Consider the following 23,510-nt stretch of genomic DNA (forward strand, 5'->3'; position numbering starts at 1 on the left):
AAAAACTATGATAAAAAAAATACAACAATAATAATATTTTTAATAAAATAAACCGCGGTTAGTTTAACGACTCAATCAGCAATAGCGGTGGCACTTGGTTGTCTATATAGCAGTGGCACTTGGTTGTCTATATAGCAGTGGCATCCACATTCAGCAGTACCTCTTTGGACATTTTCTTGTAGTGAATGGTTCTTTCCTTACTCGTCCCTGTTCACTCTCTCAATCATCTCTTTTTCTCTTCTCTCTCACTCTACTCAATTCAGGACACCCTTTTCCTTCTAATCCTTCTGTAAGTATTTCACTCACTGATTTCTTGTTGTTTTTGCTTTCTGGGTTTTCTTTATTCTTTGCTCTTGTTAGTGTGTAAGAGGGTGGGGAGTGAAAAGGTGAAGGCTTTTCTTGAATTGGGACTATGAGTCTAGGATCTCCTTGATGAATCTTGGTTTTGGAGTAAAATCTTATAAGGGTAAGTGGCAATTCTTTGTTGGGTTCTGTTAAATTAACAGACTTGAGGATTGTAGTACTTTTGTTATTTCTTATTCTCCTTTGTGTTTGAGAATCTTATTTGATTGAAAGATTTTGATACTAGGCTGAGTGTGCTCCATGCCCCTGTATGTTACTTGAGAACAAGTCAGCATGTGGTTATTATGTTCAATTTTTGTTTATGTTCTCTTGTTATGGCTTTTGTGAAGGTACAAGGAATCCTTCTCCCATTTGGACATGAAAATTAAGAAAAGGATGAGGTTCCACAGTTTTATTTTGTACAAATGAACGGCTAAATTATATGTTTCAAATGTCTCTGTCCATAATCACAGTGGTTATTGATGTTTTCTCATTTAAGATTTGTCTGTAATATTTTAGAAGACTTGGTTTATTAAAAAGACAAAAAATAAAACACTTATTTTATGAAGTATGATAAAATGAAGTTATGATGTTTATTCTGTGATATAATCTTGTTTCAGGGATATTGGTTCACTTGAGTGCATAATATCAGCCTGAAGCTCTATGTAATTCTCAACATCTAAAGCCACACAAGAAAATCAGCATGCGTTGGTTGGGTCTTTCTGTTGATGTGTTCCGCCAAGTTATACAGTTGAACTTATACTGTAAAGTTATTCTGTAGATCATCATTTCCTATATTTTTTTTGCTTATGGTCTCTTTGCTTAGCTACTGCCATGGATGCCAACCATTGTCTGATCGTTTCTTCCGATAAGTATAGAATTGGCTAAAAGATAGGAATTGAAGGCAGATTCTGTTATTTTGTATTTTCAGTATGTTCTTATCTCATATTGTTCTCTAGTTTTAGCTGATTCTCATTCTGTTTAGCTTGGGGTATCTTAATTTTGATATTCTATTGGACGTTTCTTCTCTGTGTACAATAACAACAGATTGATTGAGTTGTGTGGTGAGAAACAAAAGAAGTTATGGTGTGCCAAGCAGCGAGCCAAACAAGATTCCGGGCATTAAAACATGAGTATGGCATTGATGGTAAAGCAACAATTATTGTTAGAGTGATAGCATGCTTCCAACCCTTGCATTTTTGTCAGGTTAGTAACATGTTTCTTATTGTTGGTGTTTTCCACTTGCAGTTCTTTTCTTTCTATAACTATATCTTTGATGATGAAGCTTGTTGTTTCATGAAAGTTTCCTTATATGTCTGTATTGTGGCATTAGACAAACATTACCACCATTGAACACTAAAAATTATTTGCCTCTGTTCAGTTATTAGATAGTTTTATGAGCTCAATGAGTGACATGTGCTATCTTCCGACGCTTTGCAGGCTGAGTACTTCCGTCATTTGCTTAAGCCTGTCACGTAGATCGATTCACATTTCCTTCTCACTAAGCTGGAGTTTGTAGTTTTTGTTTCTTTTTTTCCTTTGTTACTTAGAAAAGCAGCAAGTTTCCAAAGATCTCATACAAGAGCACCATAACATCTACTAGTATGTATTTTCGAATGCACTTTTGCCATCATTTATACTGAAACGGTTTCATATTTAGCATTGGCTGATTGGTTCTATTTTTCTGTAGGTCATTTGTTTTGTTGGATGGTTAAGGCTGACGGGTCTTTGCCTCGCCCACACCACGTGGCTTGGCAATCACCTTCTTCAAATTACTTCAGTATGCTGCCTAAGCCCAGCTTACTTGGTCTTCCAACATATCTGAATTCAGGCACTTCCATCTTGCCTGCTGTCAGTACATTTCATGGGCTTGCAGCTCCTTCTATCCCAAGTCTGAAGACCAAGCTAACAAATGAAGTGCAGGGATTCCTTCAGTATCACTATGCTGACACAAGTTTGAAAGAAACACATGTTGGAGGAGCTTTACAAAATGCAAATCCTTCTTCTTTGCAGAAGAGGTTGCTGATCTTCGACCGCTCTGATAATAAGACAAGGTTATTTTATGGTCCTGTCCCTCTTGTCCAGAGTCCAACTGTTACTGCTACAAAGTTTGCTCAAAGTTACGGTGTAAAAGGGGAGGGACAGGCCAGTAATGTGGGTCAAAAGCATCTAGCCAGTTACAGTTTACTGGAAGAGTCTGTTAAGGATCATGCAGTTATTGAAGAAAGTGAAAATCATGAAGATACAGAAGAAATAAATGCATTTCTTTATTCTGATGATGAAAGCAGTGAAGATGACGACGATGATACTTGTGATGAGGTAACAAGTACAGATCATTCTCCTTTGGCAACTAATAAGACTTATGTGATACAAGAGCAATTTAAAGACACTAAGGAGGAGGTTGCTAGCTCTGATTGGCCTAACAAAAGGCTGAAGTTATTTGATGGTGACTATAATAGATCATCGACACCTGTGGACAGGTATAGTTTGGTAAGACCAAATGAAACCTGTGATTGTGTCAGTGATGCTGAATCGAAGAATTCTAGTGGCTGGGCATATTCTGTTGATAAAACTAAAGTAGATAATTCAGTGGCTCACCATATCAAATTTAAAAAGGATAAGATCCGTGAATCGTTGAAAGTTCTCGAGAATTTAATTCCTGGTGCGAAAGGAAAGGAGCCACTGTTAGTCATTGATGGCACTATTGAGTACTTGAAAATTTTGATGTCCCAAACTGGTGCTCTTGGGGTGAAATATCACTAAGTAGTACTCACAGTCACAGCCACTGATGTTACAGTATATTGGTTGAAGGACAATTCATGGTGAAAAGATGTAGCTCTTTGAATTCTTAGCTTTGTTGGTTGATATGTTTATCTTAGCATGTTTGCTTCTTGTCTTCTTTAAATCCTCTTTCTTGAGGTGTACATATATGGCTGGGAAATAAAGTTTGTACTAATGCTGAAATAGATAGCATTGCACTTTGGCACTTCGGTTGGAGAAAAATGCAGGATATGGGGTTTCAATTTGTTGACCAACATGATTATACTGTAGCTTTTTTTGGAGATTAAAGGTCACAGATTGAAACTTTGAAGTGATGGAGATGGTAGTGGGGGGGCTTTGCTGTAAATGAGGACACTTTTTTTTCTCTCTCTCAAGTGTTGCACTCTCTCTTGGTGATTGAACGCACGCGCATTAGGCAACTGGGGTCCCACTTTCCACCCTCCTTTTTTCATTCTTTCAAGGTTGCACGCATATCATGCTGGCATCTACTCTAAAAGTAACAAGAAAGTTTCCTGATGTTTGGCAGAGTGATCCTAGTGTTTCATCATGAGTTTCTGGGACCCCCTTTGTTTGGATATGTAGCATTTTGTGGTAAAGGTTACTTTGTTTTACATGTTGAGGGGAAGAGCGGAATGATGACAAGAAATACTAGTTTCTGCTTTGTAATTCATAATATTGGTGGTCTAGGTCTCTTTTGGATGATTCTATTATGTAGCTGTCAAGTGTGTGTGATTGTATGAATAATTGGAGTGTGAATGGTTATGGAAGTAATTTATGCAGTTTATAGTCTATTATCATGCTTCATGCATGTTGATCTTGTCAGTTGTTAGCTGATGTGGTTTTCATGTTTGTACATATCATATCATTTTCTATCAATCTGTGATTCCTCATTACATGTTATTTGTGTCTCTTTTTGCATGCAACTCTGCATCTAAATATGATTCTTTTAAGGAAACAATGGGGCAGGCTAGGGTTTGATATTTTTTTAACTGTGGTTTTTCTAAAGCAAAGATTGTAACTTAGAGGGAAAGAAAGACATTTAACTGTCAAAAATTGCAGAATTATAACTGTCAAAAACTAAAGTAAGTCAATTTAAGAATTACAAAAACTTTAAGTTTTTCTAAATTTGCAGAATCACATAACTTGGTTCATTCAACAATGTATTGATTGAATATAAGAACTGAAAATTAAGCCATTAAAAATGAAAATTAATGTGTATTTGATTGTTAATATTTTTACTCATTTATATATCTCTTCATTTTATTTTGGCTTAATTGAACTTTTTATCTTCTAATTTTTCAATTTTTTGAGTTTTATTCCAACAAATTAATTTGACACATTTCAACCTCTATCTTTTAAGAAATTTGTAAATTTTACCTTTAAAATAATTATACTTTTTATCCCCAAATTTTTTTTGGTAAATTTAATACTAAACTTTTTTTTGACAAAATTTACCTTAAAATTTTTATTTTGTTGGTGAATTTTATGCTTAACTTTTACACTTATTAACAAACAAATGACATTCACCAATAAAAAATGACAAGATAAAATTCGCAAGTTTATTAAAAGTAAGAGTGAAAGGCATCAAATTTATTTGTTGAAAATAATATTTTTTAAAAATTGAAGGAAAAAAATGTAATTAGACCTTTTGTATTCTTTCGTAAGACATAGAGGAGAAGAAGAAGCTACAACGAATAACTAAATATACTGTAAGTGTCAGCAAGCTATAGAACAACTCTAAAGTCTGTGAGCCCAAGTCAACATAATTAGGCAACAAATGCGAAATAAGTGGGATTTGTTGAAATCATTTTCATTCCTAATATCCAAGTCTGGAAGTGCAAATAGGTGTGTAAACTGTTTATATGGGTGGGGCTAGAGAAAATCTATCCAATCTGACACAAAACACTATATTTAGGTTGAGTCTATTTTACACTTTTTTCCCCAAATTCGAACCAAAGCTATTCAATCAATAACAGATAATAATTGATAAGTTGCTGGTGTGTAGAATTGTCTGTTAAATTTTTTTCATCAATAAAGTTAAGAAATATTTCATACCAATGTTATGATGACTAAAAAATTAATGATGGATAGATTTGGGTTGTGTCATGAAAAGTAAAAAAAAATTTACAATTTTGAAAAATTATAAATAATAACAAATAAATAAAAATTATAAATAATAATTTAATAATAAAGTCCCATGTGAACGGGTTGAGTAATTAACTTCATAATACAATCTCAATACCTGAACTAAATGGCATTGGGTTTGATAAGGATACGTGAACTAAATGGCATTGGGTTTGATAAGGATACCTGAACATTGACAAAACTCAAAGAATCGATTTTTAAGATTATTTAAATTTGTGAACACTCATAAGTATAATCAATATAACCCATGAAAGGAAAAACTAATAATCCATTTATTTATTTATTTTTTTCTAAAAATGATGATTAATGAAACAATAAACAAATTGGTAAGATAATTTTTTTTCCAATTTGACTTTTTATTTCCTAGCTACTGCCTTAACAGTAATAATTAGCAAAATGGCAATTCATTTACTAAAAGCATTATGCTTTATCTAGAAACCAGTTACCAATTTTATTAGTCGTTTTGTACAAGAGACATGTGGATGCCTACAGATTTTCTTCATGGTTAGGTATTGGTAGTTTAGTAGACATTACACATATGATAACATTAAGAATGAATAACCATGAAGTTACAAATTACAATGACTCCTATTTATGTACATTAGATATATCGATCTAAAATTTAAACATACATACAATATAGCAACAGGAGATTACAAACATTAGAATTTTCTATACAAATGTTTGTCTATGAAAATTTTAAGGCTTAGTTAGCATAAACATCAAACCCTTATAGAAGATTTTGAATATGAATTAGTACAGCAAGGACATTAACAATAATAATGGCTAAAGAACTAGTCTGCATCAGTGTACGTAGGCAGAAATATAGTGGAGAATGACGCCTAATAAGAAGCAAACCGTGATAAATGGTGAACTTGAACTAACACACTTCAGGGCTTGATAATGCATCACCCAAAAGGTTGTTTTCACTCAGGAAATTGTGGATTAATTAATAGGAGTGGACAACAGTATGAAAACAAGTTTGGCCCCATCCATATATGTCAAATGTAGATTCCCATGCGTATGTATTTATGATGAGAAACATGGAAAGGAGTAACTCAACCACAAAGAAATTAAGTCCAATAAAGATATCCCAACTAAACCTTCAATTTTCAAACTTATAGATAGATGATAATTAATTAATCCTTATACTCCAATAACAAACCCGGATTTTATTTATTTATTTGTAGTATCAAATTCATGTAATAATTATAAATAACATCATCATCTCAATTACTGTATTTCATCATTATTGTTATTACTTTTTAATACGAGTGTATTAATTAATCAATAGTTAAATAAATAAGGATGATATGGTCCTGATGTTCAGAATCAACTTAATAGTTTATAGCACTTTTGGGTATGCATTGCAAACGAACTCTAGGGACAAAATGAAAATTGTAAAAATAGCTTCATCTTTTTTTTTTTTTTAGTTTAGTTTAGGATAAACCATTAGATTTGATCTCGTAATTCATACACAACAAATTGGACCGAAAATCAAAACATATTATAAATGAATATGATTTTGAGTTGTAAACCAAATTAACTTGTGCAGGGTCTAGAAATATGATTCAACTTGTTTAGGGGCTATCAAGTTGAAACTGCTTCGGATTAGACGAACTTACAAATCATTGTCTTGTTATTAGCAGACAAAACAAGCAATTATCAAGAAGAATTTGGCATTGGGGTTGGCCATAATACACTGCACAATGACTACTTCTTGAACGAACGAGTAATGTCTTAATTAATTGTATGTCTACAATCATTGATCGTCACCGTTACTCACACACACATATATTATAAATTAAAATTCATAAATATAAATAAATACGTTTTTATACTGTTATGTAATTTTTTATCTATTAATAAATACTTAAAAAAACAAGTAATTGGAAGAGTTTCATCCATTTAAGTAATGTCTTAAATTTAAAGTTTGTGGATGAAAAATATATAATTGACCAAAAAAATTTCACTAAAGATGATTAATTAGATTTTTTGACGAAAATTACTTATAAACAAACTGCCTACCCAAAAAAAATACTTTTAAAAAATTATTAAACTTCAATTTATAGATGAACATAAGATTATTGAATGGGATAAATGATTATAAAAAAACAAATCTATTACAAGTCAAAGCATAAATCAACATACATCTTGGTATATCAACATGTTTTTAAGTCATCAAAGTAAAAAAAAATTTCCAACAAATAGTTGGTTCAAATGATATTGTATTCGATCATTTTTTTAAAAAAAACAAAACTTCATTTGTAATACTCTTTCTAACATTTTTATGTCACCAATTTAATTGAGATAATAGAATAAAGTTATATTTTAATTGAGAAGGATATAAGAGAAATAGAGAAAAAAATTGAGTGAATCTCATACAAGTTTTATATATTTTACATCCAACTTTAATTTAATTTTTTTATTTTATATTTTTATCCTCTAAATCAAACACAACATAAACATGAGTATTTCTCATTCTCTCCAAATTATCTATTTTATGTTATTACATAAAATTAGTAGGAAATACCAACGAAATATAATATAATTAATTATTAATAGATAAGTCCACCCGGTCCTTTCACACATGGCACAGTCTATTAGTTGCTGATTTGAAAGCATAAAACAAACCCTGTCACTCTATCTAATTTTAACGAGGGCTTTATTTATTGGTTATCTAGACTCATCGAGGCCTGAGGTTTTGTCACATTATAGCCATCACTGTGGTCACGTAGGATGGCATGATTTATGTTGTCACATCTAATCATGCTTCCTCATTTACGTTCTGCTATAATAATTTTTATTGAAAAATAACTCAAAGCTAAATTACACACGTCTTTCAATTTAGAGGCATGTCTAATTTGTTACTTAATACCTTCAATTAAACCATTAAAGCAATTTAACACAAAAAATAACTATTAAGGTAAAGCAATGGAACACCCAAATTTGTGAAATTATATAAATTCCACTATATGGAGCTGTATTATTTAAGTAGGGGATTATTATTATTACTTTACATGAATATGATGTTTAAATTACAACTTCAGAAATAAGTATTTTATTCTTATCAATAAGTTTAAGTAATTTTTCTTGTAAGTAACTTGGTTTATTATACTACTCTTTTTTTATTCAAATGTCGCACGTGCGGTTTTTACTAATATAATTTTCTTCTTTTAGAATGAACTAATTTATCATCTTTCAAGTCTTTTTAATCATATTGATATCTTTTATTAATTTAAAGTCCTTTTCTAATATTATTTTATTGGGTTGAAGTTGTTTGACAAAGATGAAAAAAAAGCCTTAAAACAGAGGAAGTTGAAAAGCAAATTATATATTTTATATTTTTTCTTTAAGAGGAAGAAAAATAAGCAACAATGCTAACTAACGTGAATTTTTCTTTCACCAATCACCACTGACCATTTCCCAGATGAGTTGACATTTTTTGTGAATTGTCATTAACAATCTATTATGAGAAGAAAAATTGAGACCACATTGAAATATATATATATCAACAGTTAAGTGGAAAATATTGATTATGTTAACGTGTAGAAGAGAATGATTACAATATATTCTTTAATATATTAAGAAAATTTTCTTCCTTAACGTGAAACAAGACCGAAGCATTATTGGCGTGATAAGCGTGATACACACTTTGGGCAAAATCATGTAGTGTGAGGTCATTCTCATTACTAAGCAAGTTATACTTTTTAGGAGCATGATTAAAGTTTAAATCTTAAAGAGGCAATTGTTAGTCTTTAGTCATAAATCATAATATCGCAGGTACCGCGTAAATTATTAAATGCATTTAGGATACCCTGGTAAATAAATAAAAGCTTAATAAAGGAAAAAACTGGCCTAACTTTGTGCAGAATATTAATAGCCAAGATTAGGTTGTATCATAAACCAACCTCAAAAGTTTGTCATAAAAAACTACTTCGAAAATTGAAACGATTAAGTGTGAACATATGAATGGTTTTAGTATATCTGTATACCATGAGAGTATTTAACAATGTGATACACATTTATGTTTGATATTTCAGAGTGGTTGTCTGACAGATTTTTTGCTGGTTGCATAACATGGCTAGGCCATGTCTGAGACTGTGACCGTTTTAGTCAGGATTTCATAGTTAATAAAAATTGTAAGATTAAGAAATTAGTGTCTCTATAAGTCCTTATTACTTTAATTGGTCTAATGGTAGTTCATACTTCACAGTTGTTTTAATATGATTTTTCTTCTGTTTATCTTTGATTCTCGTGGGAAACTTAATGCATAAGAAAGGTAGAAAAGTTAAGCAGTGCCTCTAGAATTCGCACAGGAAAACTATGATTTGATTTGGTGACAAATTACAATGTAGTTTGAATTTCATAGAGATTTCTATAAAAGAAAGAACAAAGAATTAAACGTAGAGAAGCCACATATGCTTGCCGTCTAAGAAAAAAAGGAATGAAATATGGCAAAAAAAAAAAAGGAAGGAAAAAAGAAAGAAAGTCTGTAACACAAATTGATACATGAGAGGTATTAGTTCCAATCCAAAAGCAATTGAGAGTTTCTTATCACTCAGGATATTGAGTTTCTCCACCTTCTAGTTGTTGTCTTTCTGTTCTGTTCTTCTGAAGTTGGAATCTGAGGTGAAATATCATGATTTTCCACATTAGTCATTTTTGTGAGTTTGCTTAGTTTCTTCCACCCACTGCTCCATGCTGAACTGTGCTTCTGCTTCAGCAACTTATCAAAGTGTTTCTGCAGGTTTTCCATGTCATTTTGAAGCTCCAAGTACTTGGTTTTCACAGTCTCAAGCTCAAACTTGAGTGTGTTGATGTCTTTCTTAGCTGCTGTCCATCCTTCTTGGAATGATTGTGGCGTCCCTTCGAGAAGCGTTTTCCGGTTTGGAATCATTGGCTGGTAGTGAGATTCAGCACCTTCTTTCAGAGAACCGTTGTTGGCTAGTGCATTGCTTATCTTCACCTGTTCAGAGAAGAGAACTTGCACTACTACCCTCAATGGAAGCCTTTCATTTTGAGCAGCATGCATACAAGCATCAATGGAGAGTTTCTGACAATCCATTACCCGGCAGAGCCGTTTCCTTTCATGCTCAGTTAGTGTTGGATGAGCCTGTTAATTTGTTTCATGGCTTTAAGAACTACCACAGGAGTATACATCTATTGCATATGTGAAGCTAAACTACTAAACGTTTTTACATTTACTGCTAAGGCTATGTTTGGATAAAAGTTTGGATCATGCTTTTGGAAATTTCAATGTACATTCTCGAATTTCAAGACACAATGAAGAAGGAAGAATTTGTTGTTTTGAGAGTAAAAGTACTTTTAAGCTCTTCATTTGGCACCCAAACATGCACTAAATGCGTGGAACACATATCTATGAATTTTCCAAACCAATGAATATACGGCTAACCTTTTCTATGAATAAATAACTTCACCACAGAAATGACTGATTTTATGTTTACTGATCTCATTTCTGTAACTCAAATAAATTGTCACTGATGGTAGTAGTAAGCAACTAAGCATATTTAGTATGAGACCCTAAGTTCTACTTCAAAATTTACCATGCAGTTTTACTCAATTGTGGTGCATCTTAGGTAATTCAAAATCACACACAAGTCAATTAAGAAGCATGGAATACTAGTTCCATTTTCCTCTAGGAAAAGGAATCAATTACCTTAAGATAGGAATCAATTGCTCTGTAGAGTCCATCATCAGAAGTCCTAGCTGACTCAGGCAAAGCTTCTGAAAGAACCTGAAACTTTGTGAGAGAAAGGTTCCTATCTCTGGAAACCTCAGTAAGATAACTGTCCACAAGTCTTGCCACTCTTGTCTTAGCATTAATGTTACTGCTCACATGCTTGTCAGGAAAGGGTGGTCTGCTTGGGCTTGAACTTTCATTCTGCTCTTGAACAAGAAAATGCTCAAGCAGCCTCTGAACAAGATCCACATCATAAGTAGTCTCATTTTTGTTGTAACATGGGATCAGAAGATCAGCCAGTGTAGCTTGCTCAAACTGCATTCCAACCCTTTTCTCCAGTTCGGTAATCAATGCAGGTGCAACCTTCAACATGTTTGCCATTCTCAGAAGCCTGAGAAGGAAGCTGCATGAGACACTATCCTTCTGTGGGGGAATTATACTGATGAGGCTCTCAATGATCATCCTTTGATCTTTAGCTTGAAGAGTTGAAGTGTCATCTCTAGGTCCAGCCACAATCATATGAAGTCCACCTTTCCAACTACCACCACTACTAGAAATACTGTTACTAGTACTACTATTGCTTCCTTCTTCTCCTGGGATTGATGTGTCCTTATTCATCAAACCAGGTAGCCACTTAATTGCATAATGCATTATTCCAGCACCAATCATCTCAAACCTCATACCCTTTACCTTGATAGCAGTGATGACTCTAACAAAGTGATCAATCCTAAGGATTGAAACATCCTCAAACCACCAATCAGGAGGAACCTGCTGGTTCCTACTAGGGCTTGAGTCCTTCATGTCATTCCATTTTGGACTTGCAACTTTTGGTACCCTTCCAGTGTATGACCACCTTATTCCCTTTGGATTGGCACATGCTTTCCATGCTATGGACTCACTGCATCTTCTCACAATTTGAAGATTCTCCGCCCACGGAGACAGCTTCTCGCAGCTCTTCAACACTACTATGGAGTCTCTCCATGAGGACAAAACCACATAGCTAAGAAAGGCTTCTGTCTTGAATATAAGATTGCCCTCTTCTAGGTCCTCTGTCATTTCAAGGTACTCTGCGGCGCATCTAAGGCCAGAGATGTTGCCTGCTGTTAAATCAATTGCAATTCCATAGCAAAATTTGGATGCAAGTTCAAAAGCCTCAGGCCCTCCAGGGAGATCATCCATAACTATCTTATTCAAGTCAGGGTTGCGCGAATCATATATGATTCTGTTCAGCTTTCCACTTCGAGATAGCAATGGATACTTTCCACAACAGAACAGAAGAAAAATTCATCAAATTCACCACAGTACTAGTCACTAGTATCTCATCACTTTATATATATATATAAATATAATACTTCTCGTAGGAAGAGTAAACTTTCAGCCTCAGGCAAGAATTTCTTTATCTATTTACCTTGTGCAAATGGAAGTTTGCATCTCCAATTTGAACAAGAAGATCACTTGGAATATCAGTTGAAACATACCTGCATGTGAACATGAAATGGATATACCAACATTTGCAATAGTTCAAAGCAATTTTATCAGAAACTTTAATTTATTTATTTTATTTTCAGCCATGTATTGAAAACAATTATACCAAACATTGCATTGAACAACATACCAACAGTTGCCTCTTTGCTGAAATCCCTCAGTCTTGAGACTGTGCTTGGTTGAAGTGAGAAGTCCACTCCCATATTCCCTTCCTGCACCAGACTCACTCTCTGATTCCCACATGCTGAAAACCAAACCAGAGCTCACAACTCACAACACAAGGCAAGCTTGATTTTTTTCCAAGGAAAGTGGCTTTTAAGTGAGAGTGAGAAGAAGAAGAAGAAGAAGAGGGAGAGAGAAAAAGACTGAAGAATGAGGAGAGAAAGAAAGTTGATGAAAAGGGAGGAGGAACCCACATGGGGTGCTTGGACTTATCTCAAACTTGTCGCTTTCTTCTTCAGAGAACATGTCAAGCAAATCTCACAGCCTGTGCCGTAATGGGCACACTCAGGAGTGTTGTTGTGAATCATCATCATCATTCATCATCTGGGTTTCTGTTTCTGTGTTTGTTTCATTCATATAATGAGATTGATAGATACCCTTCATCATTCATATGTGCAAAACATGCAGTTCCATTTTTTCTTTATTCCTACATGACCATACATGTCCCTTCCTTTTCATCCTATATTTTATTATTTTATGTGTTACTGTGTTTACTGCAATCCCAAAAACATTCCTTTTGACTACTATAAGAAAGGATTGAAGGCGCGTTTCCAATTTCCATAGAAGCACTTTTACTTTGGAATGAGTTAATTACGACACTGCCATTTTTTGATTGATTGCTGATGAAGGATGAACTAACTACTCGCCATTTATATCTATTAAATGAGAAAGACTAATCATCATATTCTTGCATAATCTTTTCACTATACTTAACCACTCGCCATTTATAGCTATTAAATGAGAAAGACTAATCATACTTTTATAGAATCTTTTCACTATACTCACTCCTTATAATATTGGAGAGAGATGGAAAAGGAAAAGAGAAAAGTGAGTAATAATGTGACTGACGTAATACATAGAGAGAGAAATGAGTTGTAAAAAAATGTCGTGGAGAAAATGTGTAAATTATCATTCTATGGTTTGGATATTATTATTGTTACAATGCAACAGAAAAAATAAAGACAGATTTCATCCTAAACTCCCAAAGTTGTATGGAATAAATTAGAATATCTTTAACTAGATTTCATTATCTTTTCATCAAAAAATTTAGTATCATTTAACCCTATAGTATTTTATTATAAATAAATGTTGGCGATATATCCTCTTTTATTGATTGAAAAAAGGAATTTTATAGAAATCTCACTTCTTGTATTTCACTTGTGATTTTGCTAATAAAGCAAGTTCTAATAAGAAATGTGACTAAAAAATTAAAAGAAAAAGTATTTTATTAAAAATTATGTGAGGGCGTGTTTTAAAATTATAAAAAAAATAATTATTTTTTCATTCTAATAAAAAAAATATTTTTTTTACTTTCTTAATAAGTGTCTCAAGGACATTAGTTAATTTCTTAATAAAATTTAATCAATAAAAAATGTTAAATGGAATGGTATTTTAAAAAAAAATCTGTGTAAGTGGATCTACTAAAAACAAATATGGTCAAGGAAAGCAAAGGAGAAAATGAGACTTTTACTATGAACGAGGATTGATGGCTGACTTGTGGAAATTGGAGTATCTCCTTGTTAACGTTGCACTAACTTTTATACAATTGTACTACTAGTATTTTTACAACCTTGAGCTTATACAAAAACCAAACTCCACACGTGCAGTATTGATTGCAGGCTACTTTTTGGAGATTGCAAATGAAGAGTCTCCGTAACATAAGGGATCAACAAATTAGATTTTTTATAAGATTCATGTCCTTCAAACATATGGTCGTGAAATTGATCATATATAGAAGAATATTTGTTGAAAAAATTAATCTCTTAAATAAAGAAATTAGTCTTTCTCGATTAAGAAATACTGGCTTCACAATTCACATAATTGTAGCTTAAAACCTTATCCTTTTGGTAACGAACGATAGAGCAGTGGAGTGGTAGAATCTGGTGTGATGTGTTTCGTGGATGGTCCTATCCATCAAGGTAATGTTCAGTGTGTCTAAACGTACTGTACTTAAATTCGTGTCTCAATTTCACAGAGCATTCACTTTGTCTCCTTCGATTTGTAGTATTTTCACCAATCCCCTTGTGTTGTCCCTCACCCTCTCCCAAAAGACAAAAGAAATGCTTGGTTCTCGCTTCACTTTGAAACTTTCTGTCTTATTGGTCTTGTCTTATAATTATATATAAGTTAATGATTTTAATTCTTTAAATAAGATAATAGGAATATAATTTTTAAATATAATATCGAAATTTAATATAATATTTTTATTTAAATAAGTCAACATATTAGGTTTACAAGATATTTTGAGAGACACAAAATCTATTTTTTTTCAAAAAAATCTTAATATAGTTTATTTAATAATGAGTTTTTTTTCTTCAAATTAATAAATAAGTTTGATCTAACTTGGCTCTAATTGAGTTATTTAGAGAGGCGAATAGAAGCGTTGATTTCTTGACTAATCTTGGTTATCATGGAAGCTATTCGATACGAAACTCTCTTCCCTTCTCCTATGTTCTCTCTTATTGTGTTTGATTATGCCTATGGTGCATCTCTTCCCAGTTCTGTTTCTGTAGTGTTGTAAGTTGTAACCTTATAATTTAGTTACTAATTTTTTACTCCATCTCTAAATATGCTATTACTTATACACTACACACACAAAAATAATTGACTTATATATTATTACTTTTGAATGTACGTGGAAGGTCTTTAAACACTTTTTAACATACACTATAATACTAATAAAAACATTTACAATTCTATTTAAGTGTATATATTATATTCTTACATTTATGCAACTGTTATTTCTAATTACATATTATCCATAGTGCAATATATATAAGAAGAGAACAAACAAAAAGGTAGATGTGTTTGTTATTGAACATGTACTATTTTCTCAAGGAAAATTAGCTAAGAACAATGATATTTGATTTATGGTCTACTTATTAGCATTAAGTTCAGGTCATAAGTGAGGTGCATCAAACTATCCTGGAGGCTGGTGTTCCCAGGAAAAGAAAAATGAAAAGCGAAAAAAAAAAAACAGTGTCCACGTCAAATCTCAATCTAATGCTAGGGGTCCCCATGTTGTTTAAATTGCATTCTTAATTAGAAAATGACATTTTAATGGTCAAATTTGAAATTTCTCGAGGATGTCCAATTTGATGGAGTATTTTTTTTTTGTTAATAATTTGAATTTATTAAAAATTATAATACCGTGAATGAAACTTATTAAATCCGAAATGAGAATTATTAAATTAATATTCTAATAAAATTCTATTAACAATAAACAAAATATATCTTTAAAAATTTGTTCGCACGCAGCTCTCTTCTTTTATTAATACAACTAGCATGACTTAGATCCATAATTTATTTCTTAAAAAAATCTTATCTTAATTCCTAAATTTGTGAGATGTTGTCTCAATAGTTTCTGAAATTGGAATATGTTAATAAATTCTTAAAACTAAAATCCATTAATCACGCCAATTATTATCGTTATACGAGTTAGGACTATAATAATAATAATAATAATGATGATGATGATGATAAATTATTCATTTCAGATACTAAAATCACAATTTTAGAGATTTATTTGATATTTTTTTTTAATTTCAGAGACTATTATATGTTTATAATAGTGCTTCATAAGTTCAAGATTAAAATGAGAGTTTACTCAATAAAAAGCTTATACTAATAAATTATGTTTACAATTTAATAAATAAGTAAATTTTGAAAATTTTAATATAAATAAACTTTTTAATTCGGTTTGTTGTTTGGCTTAAGCGAAATTAGGTTCTATGTTGATTTGCTTATGAGTATATATGTTTGGTTTCCGTTGGAACCCTCAAATAAATGAGTCTGAAAGAAGAATGATGAAAGAATAAAGTAATGAATTTGTATCGGTGGTGATAAATAAGGATTTTATTTTTTTTTGTTTGGCTTAAATATTTTTAGTATCTATATTTTAGTATTTTATTTTTCCCGTGCTCATAAAACTACTTTCATCATTTTAGTTTCTATAATTTATATATTTTTCTTTCTTTATTCTTCATAAATAACTTTTTATTTAAAAATATGGAATTAATACAAATTTATCATATTATACTGTAAAACATAAATAGCGTTACAACGTACTCCTATTAATTTTGGTAAAGCCAAATCCAAATGTGTGCCAACGCTGTAAAATTATTGGTAATTTTGTACAAACATGGCTTGTTATAATTTTATTATATTTTTATGAATAGGGGGGCACAATTGTTGCAATTGTGGGAGATGAAATTATTGTGATGTGAGTCTATACTAAGAATTTGATTAGAAAATTGAGTAAAGAATAAGACGACCAACATCATATATCTGCTTCCTAACAACCAGGAGGATAAGAGTGGGCGAGCATGGGGGCTAACTGCCAATTACGTTATGCAGTATATACTTCAATCTCTTCATAATATCATTTGAGGATTTTTTTTTATATTCGAGGAAAATTAATTTTTTAACAAAGAACAAGGGGAAAATATTATTTTTTATAATGATAAAATTAAATATTGAGTTTTATTTTAATTGTCTTTTAACAATGCCATATTGTATGAAAAAAGACTAATGATAGAAAGAAAATGTACAATGTTACATGTAATTTATAATATTATATATTGAAGATGAGGTAAAGATGAAGTTTAAAATTAAAATTTAAAGAAAATAAAGATATGATAAAAATAATATTTTAGATATGATTTAAAGAATATTAATAATTGAGTGAAAATAAAATTAAAAAAAATGAGATATAAGATAGATGTTTATAATGCCAATGATCTTAAGTGATAATATTTTATTACTTATTCTGAAAACATTTTCAGAAAGAAAAAGGAATGTAAGAGATGTACTCCTTTAAGGAAAAAATATATAATGGATAGTTAATATTTAAGAGGTAGAAAGGAGTATGGGGTGTACTTAGCAAAATCGATGTGTATAGTAGCAAGTGCTCTTAAGGTGACCAATTACCGCTTATAGGCCCAAGTTTAAGTAAAAATAAAGATAATAAAACTCTAGATGAGGAGTGTCTTAGTGCATGCTTGATTTATCAATTAGACATGTCCAAATGTTAGTTCACATGTTCCAAAGCAACAAAGAGAACAATAACTATATTGTTGGATTAGAAAAAAAATGTAAATTACGGTAAATTTAACATTTTTCCAAACATACCCTTACTTAAAATAACCATCATATCTTATAAAAATTATTATTTAATCCAATCAATATGACAACACTGAAAAAAGACATAAAAAACCCGCATCACCGGCTATGACACCAAACTAGTCACTTCTTAGGCTATGTTTGGAGTGTCGTTCTACTTGTTTATTATGCAGCAACGCATGTCTCCAAACAAATCCGACAAACTTTTCCAAAATAAAACCCCCAAGATCCTTTTGAAAATTCACTTTTGAGTACCCAAACAGACCCTTAATTAGTTTTGACTCTAAGCTGACTTAAGTACTAGAGTTCTTGTAAGTGACTTTGTTCTTGTAAGTGACTTTTTCCTTCTACACCAATTGCGCCCAACCTGAAACCTTATTTAATTCCATTTCATATGCATGTCCATGTCCTTAAGATGATGATTAATAAAATGAGATTAATTGCTGAAAAAAAAGAGTGTATACACTATAAATTGTTCATGAATCACACGATTCATGATAGTTTGTGAAGATGGGAAAGGGAGAGAAATTCAAAGTCGTGGGAGTTGTGCCTCGTAGGCTCCAATTTCTATCCCCACATGCCTCTGCCCATTGGGTGTTGGGGATTGGCCAACCGTCATGCATTCATCCCTTCACAACAACATGCACAGGCATGCCCTCTCTATTTCTATTTTTTATTTCTATATTTTTAATTTATTTTTTCCATTTTTATTTATAAGACTCAAATTTAAAATAATATTCATTTTTTTATAAGATCTATTATATAATATTTTTTTATTAATTATATTTAGGTTAAAAATATTTTTGATTAAAAGTAGAAAGATAATGTATTGTCAAACTATTAGAAGAGAATGAAATATTAATATAATAATAATTTTAAGAAAATTATAAATTTAAGATAAATTTATTGTTATCAATTGAATTATTTTTTTTTAATTTTGACAAATTAAGTAATTAAATCTTATATATGAAAACAAAAAATATATGATTTATTCGTTTCATTCCCATGCCAATAATAATAATAATAATAATAATAATAATAATAATAATAATAATAATACATTTATAACAAGAAAACTAATTCGGGTGGTTGAAAAAGATGCGGGTATAACTAACTATACCATCTTTGATGTCTACCAATAAAAAAAATAATAATAATGCATTTATATAATGTACTCTCTAGGCGTTATGAATTGGGGTGAAGTTCGAACCTTATTAATTGCAGCAATCATTCAATCCACAATGTTGAATTATTGGGGTCCATCTAGTGCCGTTTAGTTTTGGTGGATTCTGAAAAGATCATAGGCACTATGGAATGAATTGCGTTAACCTAATTCAATGCTCTGGGCTCATTTTTTTCCAGGGTTCGTGTTGCATTTAGTCTTCACAATACGTACTGCATATAAAAAGAGAAGAATTGGTATATGCATATTGGACAATGGTTCTCAGTTATGTCAGGAACTCTTAATGGAAGCACCCACAAGAATTGGCCAGCTTTTTGCACAACTGAAATCAATTTTAAATGAGTGCTTTGCCACATACTCCATCAGTCCTTAATCATAAGATTTTTTTTTTTTTAAATTGTTTCACTTTTTTTATAATATTATTTTCTAATTTTTAGATATATTAATTATTTTTTCTCTTACATATTTTTACTTAATTATTTTTTATGTAAACATTGATGAGAAATAAGTGAATGAATAGAAAGAAAATAAAAGAGTAATTTTAAAATAATAATATAAATAATTGATAAATTTAATGCGTTAATTATTTTTCTTAAATGGCATTAATTAGTTGAAATGATTTTATAATTAGAGTCGAAAGTTATTATAATGAATTTTAATTAAAACTAAAGAAATCAAATTCTTTTGATGTTTGAGGCATCTGAAGAAATCAACATAACACAATTCAATTGAGAATTCAGAGCGTAAAGGTTGCCATTTATGACACAAACATTCTCCTTCTGCAAGCACTAAAAAGATTTGGTCAGCTTTCTTGCTTGACCAAATCTGAAATGTTTAGATATGATATCACATGCAATACTTAAATCTGATCTGTGAGAAATGCTGTAATGTTTCTTTAGTTTGAGTAAAGTTTACTCAACAGAATGTCAATAATTTGCAAATCTGTGAAGGGAACATTATGCGTAAATAATGTAACTCTTTTCTTTACTTTATATTTTTTATATTGTTACAGAAAATTTTAATTGTATTAGGCTTCAAGTTATTGTCCAATCACAAAAAATTATACGTGGATGACAAAATAATTAGTTGCACGTTCACTTGCGGGCTTGCCAATGAAATGACCCCAGCAACCTAAACAATGCCAGAGGATATCACAATTACATTATTGGAATGGAATTGGTTTTATAGACATTCCCAAATATGGTTTTGTTTTTTTACACTGCGGTGGATCACCTTGCACCAACTTGATAGGACCAGAGTTGTTGCTGTGACAGAACACCAAAGGATGATGAAATTTTGCCCAACTGATTAAGGTAAATCAGAATGCAAATGCATGGTGCATTGATGCCTTAACCAGAAGTTGCATTGAAGAATCCCCGAATTAATTGAAAATCCATTCCAATAATATATTTTTGATACTATTTGTCTCATTGCAATTGTCATTCTGTGGGATCCATCTATCGTTTGGTGGACCCTGAAAGGTCACATACATTAAAGACATGTTGAGCCGAAACCATTCAAATTTCATTTGAAGTTTTGTATAACTACATCTAATGGTCACATGTTTCCATTTTAACTTTGTCTTGGCAATGTATATATTCAATAAAAGCAATCTTAAAAGGATTATTTGCCACTCCAAAAGGAATTAAATTCATGAGTTCCTCTTATAGTTGAGCCACCTTAATTAAGGATTCAGTAACCTTGATGATGATATAATCATATAAGAAAAATGTACATTGTTCAAAAGTGATACTATTTAGCTACAAGTACCACCAAAAGAGCTAGAAGCTCTTCTCTTTATTGAAGTTTCTTGAATCTTTCTTGTCTTGACCTCAGCCAAAACATTTCTAGCCCACTCTGAAAATAGGGTTTCATTATGTCCAATTCTACCGTTCTTGTATATCGACATGCATCTCCGATCATCGTCTGAATATGGACATTCATCCCCACTTGGGTCCCTCCAGCTACCTTGGTGTTTCATTCCTGACCAGCTAGCTATCCAATGGTAAACATATTGGCCAACACCAGCAAGTTTCAGCCACCCTTTGGGAAAGAATTCCATGACACTGCTGTTTCTTTGCATGAGAAACATGTTGGTCAATTGAGCACCATGTGGAGATATCAAAATATCTGTCACACTCATCAATTTCACCTGCATTGAACAAACAATTATATAACTCATTTGGGCAAATGTGGCATGTAAGAATGAATATTTTGTGGTACTTCATTTACTAGATAGATGAATAGTTGAGGGCATAAAAATAGAGAATAATATGATAAATCAAGTATGTATTCATTTTAAAACTTATTTCTTTGTTCCCAATTCTATCCACTCTTCAAAAAAAATTCTGCCAAGTGCCAACTAAAGCCAACTACATCTCTCTTTAGAAATATTTTATTTTTCTTGATTAAAGTACTTTATTAGGGGACAGAATTGGGAACATGAAAAAGAGACAGAGGATTTGAGTCCCTACATGTATATATTGTTAATAAATGGCTCAATGAGTTTAATAACCATTTACCTGCTCACAAAAGGTGAGATTATTGGAATGAGCTACCATAAACCGGCAACCTTCAATCTTAGCACACTCCTTATGAAAGATTTCAGCCACAATTGTGTCATTCTTAAAAGATCTTGGTCCTGTCCTGAAAAACAAAGTCATCCCTATCATTGGTGATCCTCTATCATTGATTTCTACATCACTCCCCTTTAAGCTCACATTACAAAACATCCTAGCCTTGCACCTCATTAGATCATACACTTCCATTCTTCTTTCTCTTGACATGCCACCCTCATTGTGCCTCATAACCACAGCCTCCTCAAAGCACACTGGCCCATCTTCATTAACTCCATCAAACTTTTCAATAATTGGTGGCCCATTAAAGGTGGCCTCCATCAAGGTGTCAACCCACAGGCCCATCTTGAACCTTAGCTCACCCCAATGATACAAAACCCACCTTGAGGGCAATTGTGAGCTATTATTCATCTTATGCCAAGCCACAAATGGGACCATGGCACATAAACCATGCCACAAATTCTCATAGTTGTAATGGTTATATGACACAAAAGTTAAGCCTCTCATGAAGGTGGTGTTATAAGGCAAAGCCTCAGGCCATGCCAAAGCATAGGAGTTCCATGACCCGTCATGCGTGTCGCGTCCTTTGAGACATAGAAGCTTACCATGTGATGATTCTGATGGGAATTGCTGGTATTGGACCTCACCATCTTCGTGTGTGTCATACATGGAACTCATGAACCATGTGTGGCCTTCAAGGGGTGCACGTGCATGGCGGAGATCCTTGAGTGGAAGAAACGTGACCGAGGAACGAAGCTTATGGACCGTGGAATTGAGCTCGTTGTGAGTGGTGTTGAAGATTGAAGTTTCCCATGATGATGGTGGTGGTGGAGTTTGAAGGAAGAACTGGGTGTGCAATGCAATGAGGAATGTGACACAAGTGATTAAGATGACAATTGTAAAATTACCTCGATTGTGTTTGATCAGGATAAGCTTTTGAGGGCTTAATCTGCATATTTCATTATGTGCTTTGGCAGTCATGGTATTATAGGCTATGAAAATGTTAACAATGTAACAAGAGAAACAAAATAGTCTTTAAAAGAATGAATTGAAACAAGGTAAGGCCAATTGATTTGATTAACGATTGGAGGTAGTAACCTATATGTATAAAACAACCCCAAGAACATGTTATTTGGGCTAATTAATGAAGGATGGCAGGTATAATGGAATTGGACATCCTTAATGCACTTTTGGAGAAGACATAGATTTTGAACCTTAAAGTTCAATTAAAATACCAGCGAAAGTAATACGTTGTTCGGAAGTTATACTGCTTCATTGGTACACCTATTGCCCTGTCCTACTACATAGAAAAAAAACAAGAGAGCAGAAAAAAAAGGGTACGTTACATATTTCATATTAATTTTGTTACTACCCTTGCCAAAGATGCTGCACAATATATGGAGGAAACCTTGAAAGTTGAATGAGCATTCAGTTGAGATCATGAAACCAATGTGGTTCCCTGTAATTATATACAGCTCCAGCATGTGAAATCAATCATTTGGGTACCACACTTATTCACCCCAAGTTGCTTTAGTTAAGTGTGTTAACACACTCGGTTTTTCAGGAACGTATGAAACTTCATTCACAATTCAAAAAGTTTCTGATGCAGAATATAAAAATTACTAATCCAGACAAAATGGAGGTGTATTGCGTACTACTTTTTTTCTCCATAAGTTACCAATAAATATGGATTACTGAACATTAGTCAAAATATGTATTACTTTTATTTTGTTCAAGGTGTAATAACCTTAACATTTGTATATTCTTTTTTTTAAAGGAATTTTGTATATTCTTATATAACCAAAATATTCTTATGTAATTTAAAAGCAATACACTAATTTAATTAAAATAAAAGAGGTGACAAAGTAAAAAAATCAAATTTATATAATCAAATTTGTTTTATTTATAGCAAGCATTTCTTTAGAAAAAGAAAAAAATAAAAGCCTTTCAA

General features: G+C 32.0%; 3 protein-coding genes across 7 annotated transcripts; 1 reads left to right on the forward strand and 2 right to left on the reverse strand.

Moving 5' to 3' along the window:
• The first annotated feature begins 129 nt into the window (after positions 1-129).
• On the forward strand, positions 130-3,902 carry LOC100817942 (transcription factor SAC51). Of its 4 annotated transcripts, XM_026129533.2 has the most exons (6): positions 130-289; positions 693-743; positions 963-1,272; positions 1,390-1,548; positions 1,783-1,944; positions 2,033-3,902. In XM_026129533.2, the coding sequence occupies exon 6, from the start codon at positions 2,050-2,052 to the stop codon at positions 3,103-3,105; it is 1,056 nt and encodes a 351-aa protein (XP_025985318.1). In that variant the 5' UTR covers positions 130-289; positions 693-743; positions 963-1,272; positions 1,390-1,548; positions 1,783-1,944; positions 2,033-2,049; the 3' UTR covers positions 3,106-3,902. The 4 variants fall into 4 exon arrangements, with proteins under 4 accessions (XP_025985318.1, XP_025985319.1, XP_006584967.2 ...); XM_026129534.2 differs by lacking the exon at positions 693-743 and having other exon boundaries at positions 130-466; XM_006584904.3 differs by lacking the exon at positions 693-743.
• Positions 3,903-9,306: 5,404 nt separating this feature from the next.
• On the reverse strand, positions 9,307-13,225 carry LOC100790848 (root phototropism protein 3). Of its 2 annotated transcripts, XM_014778727.3 has the most exons (5): positions 12,874-13,225; positions 12,588-12,701; positions 12,381-12,450; positions 10,949-12,229; positions 9,307-10,384 (listed from the first exon to the last, which is right to left on the reverse strand). In XM_014778727.3, the coding sequence occupies exons 2-5, from the start codon at positions 12,698-12,700 to the stop codon at positions 9,830-9,832; spliced, it is 2,019 nt and encodes a 672-aa protein (XP_014634213.1). In that variant the 5' UTR covers position 12,701; positions 12,874-13,225; the 3' UTR covers positions 9,307-9,829. The 2 variants fall into 2 exon arrangements, with proteins under 2 accessions (XP_014634213.1, XP_006584970.1); XM_006584907.4 differs by having other exon boundaries at positions 12,588-13,224.
• A 7,454-nt stretch (positions 13,226-20,679) lies between these two features.
• On the reverse strand, positions 20,680-23,291 carry LOC102659815 (uncharacterized). The gene is made up of 2 exons (XM_006584908.4): positions 21,506-23,291; positions 20,680-21,135 (listed from the first exon to the last, which is right to left on the reverse strand). Exons 1-2 carry the CDS (start codon positions 22,538-22,540, stop codon positions 20,740-20,742), a joined length of 1,431 nt encoding a protein of 476 aa, XP_006584971.1. The 5' UTR covers positions 22,541-23,291; the 3' UTR covers positions 20,680-20,739.
• Positions 23,292-23,510: the final 219 nt, after the last annotated feature.

The sequence above is a fragment of the Glycine max genome, chromosome 8 (genome assembly GCF_000004515.6).
Source record: "Glycine max cultivar Williams 82 chromosome 8, Glycine_max_v4.0, whole genome shotgun sequence".
NCBI classification, from domain to species: Eukaryota; Viridiplantae; Streptophyta; class Magnoliopsida; order Fabales; family Fabaceae; genus Glycine; species Glycine max.